Source organism: Morone saxatilis, unplaced genomic scaffold, assembly GCF_004916995.1.
Source record: "Morone saxatilis isolate NCDOM2014 unplaced genomic scaffold, NCSU_SB_2.0 Contig21, whole genome shotgun sequence".
NCBI classification, from domain to species: Eukaryota; Metazoa; Chordata; class Actinopteri; family Moronidae; genus Morone; species Morone saxatilis.
Genome location: NW_023339774.1, coordinates 12,504,783 through 12,515,918, shown reverse-complemented (window position 1 = coordinate 12,515,918; position 11,136 = coordinate 12,504,783). Strand labels below are relative to the sequence as shown.

The 11,136-nt window shown below is 41.0% G+C and overlaps 1 protein-coding gene across 2 annotated transcripts in view; it reads right to left on the bottom strand.

Moving 5' to 3' along the window:
- The window catches only part of LOC118333087 (E3 ubiquitin-protein ligase UHRF2-like), a 28,448-nt gene that overhangs the window by 12,016 nt on the left and 5,296 nt on the right, over positions 1–11,136 (bottom strand). Inside the window, exons 2-4 of one of the 2 annotated variants that reach the window (XM_035668598.1) lie at positions 9,356–9,424; positions 8,146–8,541; positions 6,515–6,828 (exon numbers count right to left, since the gene is read on the bottom strand). In XM_035668598.1, the coding sequence (XP_035524491.1) occupies positions 6,515–6,828; positions 8,146–8,541 (710 nt within the window). In that variant the 5' untranslated portion in view covers positions 9,356–9,424. The remainder of the gene's footprint in view (positions 1–6,514; positions 6,829–8,145; positions 8,542–9,355; positions 9,425–11,136) is intronic. The other variant, XM_035668596.1, reaches the window with a different exon arrangement.

The following is an 11,136-nucleotide window of genomic DNA, read 5'->3' as shown; positions in this document are numbered from 1 at the left end:
TACACATATACACATACATATATACACACATATGTGTATATATATATATATATATATATATACACACACATATACACATATATAAATAAATACAACTGCGGATGTTATAAAACAGGTGTCTTTAGTAGATTAAAATCATAAATCCGATGTGGTGTGAAAAAATCTGAGATTTTATTTTTAGGCCATATTGCCCAGCTCTAGTTTCAGTTTCACTTCTAAAACACTTATATGTTTTAACAGTTTATTTGCAAAGGAGAAACACTACCACAAAAACCCTGTTACCTCACACAGACAGTTTGACAGGTCTTTTAAAGAAATAGTTTGGCAAACCTGCTCATTTACTTTCTAAAAACAATGCTAGTTTTATCCTCTTGACGTCATGGTCAGGCCACCAGGCAACCAGCGAGACGAAACCAAAGACAGTTACTCCACCTGACCAACCAAAAGTCTGACACGTAACTGCCCGTAAAACCACAACATGTTGTTTTTACATTTTTTTGGACGTATTAAACAAACGAGCGACCATTAGAGGCATTAGCAGGCACATTTTGTAACATTTAGAGCCAAGCCGGCAGTTTTCCCCTTTTTTCAAGTCTTTGTGCTAAGCTAAGCTAAGCTAAGCTAAGCTAAGCTAAGCTAAGCAGCTGCAGCTTCATATTTACCGTACAGACAATGGTATCAGCCTTCTCATCGAACACATCTATTATCTGACTAATGGCAAGAAAGGGAAACTTAACTTAACAATTAAAAATGTTCCTCCTTTTCCAAAAAAAGCTCTGCAGAAGTGTGAAATGTCTTTTTGTCTAGCAAACTTGGAGTGGAGGTATTGAGGTTAACTGTGCAGGTCTCCTGCCTGCCAATCATCATTAACTGTAAGGATCAGGCCAAACTCAAGAGATAAATTGACAGCTTGCTTGCTTGCCAATAGCTGGAATTACGCTTACAGAAGAACAATGTGTTAACACTGAAGTTTAACTGCACAACAGCATGCATACTCGGGTCTACTTACACAGTGGGAGGTGAAGGGGGAAGTAGAGAATTGTGTGCATGAGCGAGCAGTGTATGTGTGTGTTTTTGAGGAAAAGTGGAGCCTAAACTGAGTACTTTCTCAAGACAATCTGCACTGACACAGAACCAACAATGGCCCGTTGAGCTCAGGCTAAAATGACTTATATCCGACATTTTAAGATTTCAGAGTATGCAATACGTACACTTTACTTTATTACTAAGAAGACTACGCTGCATATTTTAAGCCATTGTAAATTGACTGAAGTGTCTACAGAGGCAGACTGTAAGAGTTGTAGCACACAACTAGCGCGTACTCCCAGGAAGAGGAGGCCAGGGCACAGTGGAGGGATTTCCTTTTTTAGGCCCAAGGGATTACTGAGGTTTTGGGTAGGGTAGGGTGAGGGGGGTGAATACTAGCAACACAAACACACACAGACACACACCAAAATGCACATGCATACACACACACACAGGAGGGGAGTATCAACCTAGCAGCACAATGGGACTCAGCATGAACAGAAGGGGAACACGGAGCAACACAAGGGGAGCAGAAGCACCCGAGTATAAGACCACACAAGCTCACGCTCTATGTACTGTTATGTACACTACTTTAGACGCATGAACATTCACCTACAGAAGCACCAGAAAAAAATATAACAATATGAAATTATTATATTGCTAGCTGAAATATCTTACTAAGCCTGATGTGATATAAAAAAAAGACAATTACATTTTGTCAGTGTGAACAGAAACACTGACCTTCACTGACTAAAGGACTAGAATAGGATTCCTTTCATAAACATTAAAAGGCAACAGAATAAAATAATGGATGAACTACAATCATCTTAATGGAGAAAGGTGACTGTTCACATTCTCAGATCAATTTACTGGCCATGCAATGTGATACATGCATTACAAAGCCTGTGCTAGTTCTGTCTGTTTTTTTTCTGGCATCTGACAAAACATGCATGTATGTTGTATTAATATACAATTATTGATGATGTTATTACCTCGGATTCTTCAATTTGACCCATCTAAAAACAGACTTAAAAACTATGACAATTCAGATTTGGCCAGAAAACAAGATTTCTGCACACAACACTAATGAGGCCTGAAGTCAGTACTTCATGCAGCTGCCCATGGTTAATGGAAGCTACTCTCTAAAGATTTATTTAAAGAATTTGCTTTCAAGCTCTTCCAAAAACATTCAAACGAAAACAAGAAAAAACCTTTTCTGGACAATTTTAAGATGTCAAAGCGTGACTATGTAACCTTTAATAAAGAAATGCCACGTTACTCCACTTACGGATTTAAAGCAAGCAATAAAATGCCCCCTTGCACAATTAAATACACTTACGAGGTTTTGATGCTACAACTTTACCTGGTTTGGTATGACCAGTAGTTGTCATCTTATGGCAGATGTTTAAGCATGTACTCTCTCTACCCTCTAATGAGGGTATTTATGTGGCAAATCCCCTGAGCACTTACAATGTGCAGTACAATGACATGTTTATCTGCAGCTAAACATCTTTAGAGGCATCCATACAAAATGTAAGCAGTTCTCAAATAACTTGATCCAAACTTCTAAACCTGTACTATACACTTCACAAGTAAAACAAATATCATAGGCTCCTTCACGTAAACATGAATGGCTACTTTGGAAACACAATACAGTGATTTCAACTGAAACACTGCTGCGTTATTCCACCTGCCGGTATAACACGCTGTAAAAGAACCTGAACTGTAAATCTGAAGGTTTGAAATCTAACATTTGCAGCATCAAATCTCTGCACAGTTAAACAGACTACGCCTTTGCTCTCACAGCGGCTAGACTCAAAGCCTGGTATTAAGTGTAAAATGTAACTTTCCCTTGAGTTGTGGGAAGAAGAAAGAAAGACTTAAATGAGGTAAACAAGAACCCGAAATTGTGTCAACACTCTTATCAATGCATAGCGTGCCTAAACAAAATGAAGAAACGTATTTAATCAGTTGTGAAATTGAGACAACATGACTTATCAATAGAAAGGCTCTTACAGTCTCCTCTGTTATGAACCATCATTAGTGCTTTGTGTGCTAAGCTGAAGTCCCTGTAAGAGGGAGAAAGGCAACAGAGAAAATGAGAAATCCTCAATTTGCTGATAAGCAGCCGAGTCAGAACTCACTCTGACACTAAACAAGCTACATATAATTGCTTCACAGTAGTGAGGGAAAGTGACTGCAGTCTCTCTCAACCTTGGCTTTGTTAGTAATTGAGGCCAAAATGTGAAAAAAAAAAAATATGTATCTAAATTTCTTTAATCTGGAAATTAGAAATTTTAAAGTTCAGTCATGGCAAAGACATTAAAAGGCAACTTCAGGTATTAAAAGGGCCAATTTGATGATTTTCAACCTGGATCCTGTTATTCTAACGTGACAGCAGAGATCTCTCTCCAACGCACTCCAATCTCCAATTCTCCGAAATCCATGTAAGCGAAAGGCATTACATAAAGCAACACACTGACGTGCCAAATTTCTACTAAATCCTGCAATCGTGCACAGGATAAGCAGGTACAGATAATGGATGGTGGTTTTGTTTTCCTACAAACAAAAATATAGCATTTAAAAGATGTTATAAACGCTATAGTGGTCATACAGTTGTGACAAAGATATGCATGTACCGAGGACGGGTCTTACGCAGGCGACCAATAGGTATTTTTCACAGCAGACATGACCTCTCACATTACAAAAAAGCACAGGTGTTACTGAGAACATTAATGATGGCTGAGCCTGCAGCATGCAACAGAAAACAGCGAAATGCAATCCAACCACCATCAATTTCAATAATTACACCTGTGTTTTTAATAGTGTGACAGGTCAAAATGTCCTCTGTAGAAAAGGGCCTATAAAGCACAATGTCAAAGATTACAGTCTCTAAATGTAGTATAGTAAACAGCATATTATCAACATAAATGCTCATACCAATGTAACTGTAATAAGCCGATGTCTGCTATCTAGTATTCCAGTACCACAATCAAGCAATGGCTTTCAAAAGGAAATAAGAGAGTGGATGAGTGAGAAAGAGAAACTAAACTGAAACTGGAATTACACTTTATCTCATCCTCAGTTCATTGTCACTTACTAAATTAGAAACTGCAGCAAATAAAACTCTTTCGTCGGCAGGTAGCAGCCGCGCTCAGATAATGGCAGGCCAACTGCCGCAGCTAAAGACACTATAAGATCTCTTCCATTGCATATGTTGATCCCTGCTAATTAATAGACAGAGCCCATTTAAGAAGCGGCTAAGCCTCTCTTTTAAGCAAAACCTTCCCAAAACACACATTTTTAGTTTAAACAGCTTCATATCGAGCCTGATTAAAAAGAAGCTTGATTTCTCACGAGGTGCAGAGCTGCGGATGGCAACAGACCTTTCACACCACGGACATTCTGACTTGTCATTGTAGGAAAAGCACAGGTGTTACTAATAACCTTAACAATGGCTCCATTATATTCAAGTCTCCCAGTAAGCCATGACAGTGTGACAGTCAGCCAGCATTCACAATACCAGGACCATGAAACTGAAACAGCTAAATGGAATTAATTCAGCCATGATCAATTTTAGTATTTACACCTGAGCTTTTCCTGTTGTGACATGTAAAATTGCCTTCCATGTGGGGACAATGCTTCCAATACAGTAGATTCGGAAAACTCCAGCTGTTTAATTATTTGCATCATATTTAAAAGAGCCAGTGTGTAAGAGGTGGTTAAAATGACAACATTAAGGTACCAATAAAAGGATGCCTTGATTGATTTGCATATAACAAATATAATGGTCTACTTTAAAAGCTACGTGAACATAAATTGTTTGCCCATTTTATGTCTATATTTGTTACTCTCTCCAAAGAGAGACTTAAACATTAGCTGAGCTCAGCCAAGATTTAACCACAAAACCATATCTGTGTCTGTGTTGTTATGGAGCGACACACATACACAACACCTCGGTTCCTGGGAGCAGCAGAGGGGAGATTCTCCCAACATATCCCTTTGATTTTGTGGCTCATTACATTCTGTAGAAATGCTCAGTTCAGAACGGCTTCATGCAAAAACATGGCAGTTCATTTTGCAGGGCTGGTTTTTCTTTCTCAGACTATGCGGGCAGGTGTTTAAGGGGAGAGCGTGCATGTGCGTGTGTGTGTGTGTGTGTGTGTGTCTGTGTGCGTGGGAAGGCGGAGCAATCTTACCCACCCTCCACTTTTCTCTGGCAAACAAAATGATGGAAGAAACCTGGAATGGCGCTCAGGGCAGAAAGGAATACTTCGCATTTAGCAATAGGCAAAGCTGATAATTTAGATCTTTTGCATTTGTAGCTGTGGGTTCTCAGCAGCACACAAAATTGGGAGTTGTATTCGTGACTCAGTTGGTGTAGACGCAAATCACACATTACTGTGACATCCTGGGTTTAAAAATGGGACCTTTGTTGTCATTCATGTCTCCTTTTTCGCTCCCTTCTCTGCCTCTCTTGACTGTCAACTATCTAATAAACCAAATGAGAAATATAAGGCGAAAACAAACAGATAAATAATTAAAACCATTAAAGGGGGGGGCACAATATGGTGTGTATTATTGGATTGCCCCTGCAGGAACACTCCTGTCCCGTTGCAAATGATGAAACAAATAAAAGCAGAATACCTGGGATTTGGAAGATTGCAGAATGTCAAATGGGAATGTCTGCCTAAAAGAAAACATACATTTACTGCTCAACAACCCTTGATGGGAGTTTCTCTGGTATAACATCCCGTGACAGAAAGGCACACATGCACAGGCACACACTACGATAGACGCAGCGAGGAGGCTACGTCTCACCGGTGGCATGTTCACAGCAATTACAGACAAAGCTGAAGGAGGCAAGCAAAGAAGTAATGCTCCGGAGAACTCATGAGTTACCATGGAAACGTGGGCTTCTGAATGAATTTGCTGGAAAAGGAGAGCGCAAGAGATGGAGTCCAAATTGTAGCATCAACTACACAAACCCCCCTCTCTCTCTGTCCCCTGGACTGCCAGGAGAAGGCAGAGGCTACAATTCCCAACACGCCGAACCCATGTTACGGATGCTCGCAGCCGCTAGTATCATACACACACCCTGTATTTATGTTTGGTGGACATTTTTTATCTTAAGTGCCACACAACAGCAGCATGAGCAAATATATTTTTCACATAATTAGCAAGAACCCCATTTTCTGCTGTGCTGTAACACAGCACATGCGAAGAAGAAGGCACACACTCGCACTATCTTATCTGAGCCACAGCACTGCAAATTCCAATCTGAAACAGCATTTTACATTTCTAGAACGATTTCTGTTCCCAAGACCAAAAATGCCTGCCGCACTGACACAGTGCAGATGTCTGCTGAAATGCAAAATTCAGACCTTCACTTTATGAAAGCCTGTGGTGATGTGTTTGTTATCACTGCAACCAAAATCAGTTCAGTTGCAGCAGGAACACTCCCCCAGAAAAATGAGCCGTCACTTACTCGTCATATTTAATGTGGTAAATTACGTCCTCTTCTCTCTCCTTGCTCTCTGCTGTAGAGTCTGTCTGAGAGGTTGAGGCTCCATTACTCTCTGAGTTTAACACAACATTATTCCTGTTACTGTCTGTGGTTTGGCCCAGGCCGTGGGTCTGTCCCTGCTCGGCCTCCAGCTTTCCATTAGTCCTTTTTGGGGGCCGGCCCACCTTGCCCTTGGTGGGCGTTATCTGTCCTTTGGGAGCGCGTGTCACATTTTCAATGCAGGCCTCAAACCAGGCACCGATGCTGACGTCTCTGCAGTCCACCAGTTCGTTAATCTGAGGAGACACAAAGACAAAAATAACACCTGGTCTCTTTTGATCCCATCTGTATGTTGTTTAAAAAGACAAAGGAATCATATGCATTTAATGAAAGCATTAGATAGAGTATCAGATTTTTTTTTAAATGTTCTTCCTACCCTGGGTAGTCAGTCCAATATGAAAATCAACTTTCAGAAATCCATCACATCATCAGATGTTTGACTTCATTTCATCCATGGCACTGATTGGATGTGTGTCATTTGGGAAAACCACAGCACATAGTCTGCAGTGAATGCTTTAAGCCTGTAAAGGCATGTGACCTTAATATTCAGGGGCTTCAGTATAATTTAACACTCCACAACTTAGTTTCAATATTGATCTTCCTGCATGCTGGTTTTGACTTTTGGCATCAAAATGAGTCCAGTCCCACACAAATAATTCTCAGACATGTGGGTCAGCCAGCCAGCAAAGCTCAGTAGTACAGTAGTACAGTAGTGGACTCACCAACGTACGGGTTTTGACTGTAGTCTATTTATAATCTGTAAGTTGGTTAGTGACAGCGTTGTAATGACCCGTTTCTTATGTGTGGTTTGGCATGTGCGTCCCTGGCAAGGTCAGCTACATGCGTGTGTGCATGTCATTAGTCCTAATAAATTAAAAGCATTCAGGGCATCAGACCTAAAGACGGAGCACTGAAATAGTGAGAATGGACAGATACATTTGGCACCAACACATGCACTCTCACACAAGGACACATAAATACAAAGAGGCTTGGGACGTTTTGGCTGGAATACTGTATCTAAGCAGTGTGAGGTACTACAGCACAGGGCAATAAAATAGCACACACTGCTATAGTATTAAATACAACTCTAGCAAGGCATATTAAAATACAAAACCTGCAGAAGCATGCACGCTCCTTGTTTCATTCAAACTAAATTATGTCAAATTACCTCAACATTTAATACAGAATTTACTTTATATTTACAAGGTGGTTTAGAAGTTTCAATAGCAGTGGAGCACAAAATACATTTGGTTCATAATTTAATTTGACATCCATACGAGTAAGAGTGCCCTGCCCAAGAACTTCTGGCAGTGGCTTGGCGTGTATTAAATGCTCTGTAATTTATTATGAGACAGACCAGTCAGTTTCATGCAAATTCTTGCATCTTTTTGACAGCGGCCATTTTGACGTGAAATAGTAGGGTAAACACAGATGTTACCAATGATACTAATAAAGGTTCCGGTACATTCATGTCAAACAGAGTCAGGGTGCTGCCATTGTGCATGCTGGCTCCCTGGAAAGGTTCTGCTACACTAAATGGAACTGAACCTTACCTTATACACACCAATTCCTGGGTCGGCTAGTGTGTTTCTGCTGGATGTGGGGGGCTGGGTGTCCCGTGCCGGACTGGAGGACTTGAACCCATTTTTGGTACTGGCTGAGTTACTGGTAGCGCTGGTGTCCGGCTTGGTTTCATTAACAGTGCTGGTAGTGACGCTGCTGCTGTCATTGTCTATATTGGTGGAGGTTTCCATAGCAGCAGGGGAACCAGGAGCTGGGGAGTTGTGGCTGTCCGATCTGGGGTCAGGGGGAGGAGCTGAACTACAGGCAACACCGGAGGAGTCCTTGTTGGTGGGGCTGTCTGGAGGATCAGTCTGTGAGCGAATCAGCAGCTGGACGATGTCGTTGAGACCCACGTTGTAGTCAAACAGTGTCTGGCCATCTTCCATCTAAAAATATAAAAATTAAAAAAGCTATTAACATATATGTATGGGCACAGATGCAAAAACTCATAATTGTGTATTGTGTTGCAACATACAATTATTTTCATTATTCATTTAAATACATGTTTTAATCATCTAGTCCACAAAATGTCATACACATCAAAAGGTATTTAGTTGACATTGAAAAGGTCAAACTAGAAAATGTTTTTGTTTTGTTTGTTTTTGACAAATCACTAACAATTCATCTTTAAATTTGCCCAAAGATGGTGTATTTGAACAACTGCACAAATGTCAATAAAGACATCCTTTATTACATTTTGTCCCAAATTTCTTTCCTAATAGACATCCGTGTGATATGAAATGAACACCACTGCACCACAGAGTGCCCTCAGACAAATACACACTGCTGCTTGTCAAGGACAAACAAAGAACACACAAGACAGAAGACAACATTGAGCACAGTGAGAGAAAACAACTATGGATTGTTACGGCACTCAACAGCATGCAGACATTCAAATACACACACGGCACTTCGCTAAATCTACATGCTTTTAAATACACCAGTGGTGTATTTAAGGATGTTGCTTCCGAGTCTGCAGCAACAACATCTGTTCTCTGTTCTCAAATGAGCCAATGTTTAGCTAGTGATTAAATGCGTATAACTGTACAACAAAGTGAACCGCTCAACCGATTCAGCTTTGTTTTCAGCTTAAAAAAAAAAAAAAGGGGGGGGGAAAAACATTGGAACCATTAGCACGACTGGCATGACTGGTAAGCAGTTACATGGCACTACTGACTGGCCACATTTGTGTGCGCTTACATATCCAGTCGGATAGAAATGGACGCTGAACTGCAGCTCCACTCACATATATCCCACACTGGTTTTCTACTGGAAATAAAAAGAAGAAATAAATGAAATGAATGCATGAATTTAAGTGATAGGAGATGGTGGGGGGGGGGGCAATGACTGGGTTGCTATGACAACCAAACGAGATCCCGCACCCCAATGAACCTGAATCATGTATACAATCTCTGTCGACACCAATCCACCACCACCACCACCAGCACGACCCTGTCAGGCAGCGCGACTTATGGGCATCCGAAAATGGTTCTCTCTCTCTTAAAAAAGAAAAAAGAAAAAGAAAAACATGGTCTTGGGAGAAAAAAAAATGATGATGAGGGCCCATTAGAAAGCCATATTTACTCTTCTACCAAAACCGATCTACTGTTAAGTATACAGTGCAGCTACTGCCTTAGGAATGGAGATTATGGCGACACGCAAACTCATTACAGACATCAGCTATTCATTTCAGCCCTCAACCCCACAAGCCCATTGTACTGGAGAGACGAGCATGGCCGCCACTCTCACTCGCGCTGCCCTTCTCTTCTTCGTTATTTGACAGCGAGGAGGAGAGCAGTCGGGGGCGTAGCAGGAGAGCGGTAGAGGGAGCGAGCGCAATTTCCCCATCCCTCCCTGTTCTTAATAGTCTCATGAAATTTAGATCAGAGGAGCAGTGGTGCAAACACAGCCATACAGTGGTTGCTATACTCACCTGTCTGTCCGTCTGTCTTTCTGTGGTAATCTATCTCAGCATTTCTTTGTCTGTCTGTCTGCCTGCCTAAACTCTTGTCTTTGATTCAGTCTCAGTAATTGCCAATCCTCCTCTCTGTCTTGTGTCATTTTGCAATAAGAAAAGAAAGGAAAACATACACAGTAGCAGAAACCATCCTACACACACGCACAATAGGATTGCTGGTAGGACCTGCGGCAGGCAGCCTCACTGTTAACAAGTACTGGATAGATGGGCAGAGAATTGCGCAGACAGACCTGAGTATCAGAACAACATACAGTAGAATTTCATGCACCGCACCAAACCTCATAAATAATATCTAGGCTGTAGCCGCTTTCCACAGCGACTTCATTGTGTGATCAGCCTCTCACTGTGAGGTGTTACAGCCCTGACATCAGTAATAACCAGCTGAAGAATCCTTAAAACAAAGAACCGCCATCTGAACAAAAACAAATCTTCATATATTCATGGAGGCGAAATTCTCTTTGACAGAAATATTGGCACGTTGACTATCTCTACTATGTAGGACGAATACCATCATCAAGGATGTGATATTTTCTCCTTCATTATAAATAATGCAGAATAATTAAAACAAACTGCTTCTGGTATTTTCATTATGTGACTCAGTGAAATGTTGTTCAGTGTTGTAGAGGGAGACGTCTGTCCTGAGCACATATCATAACAAAGCCTTAGACAAACCGGAGACACTCGACTTGAAGATTTCTCAAAAGGCTTGAACAAATCAGAGTCAAAAATCCTTGGCATGGCAACGCTGTGTCTGTGTGTGTGTGCGTGCATGTGTATCAAATTGTTGAGTGGAATAAAATTAACACCTCTCCATAAGGCTAATTTCTCTGTTGCATTTCGACAGGCAGTCTTTCAAAGACTAATTTGTTATTGTAACCGGCACCAAAGTACGGTGTCAGATCCTCAAACAAAGACAAGGGAAAGACCTGTGGCTGCTAGGACACTGTAAAAACATACTGAACATGTAGACAGAGATAAATGTTTATACCTCATTCTGCCTGTT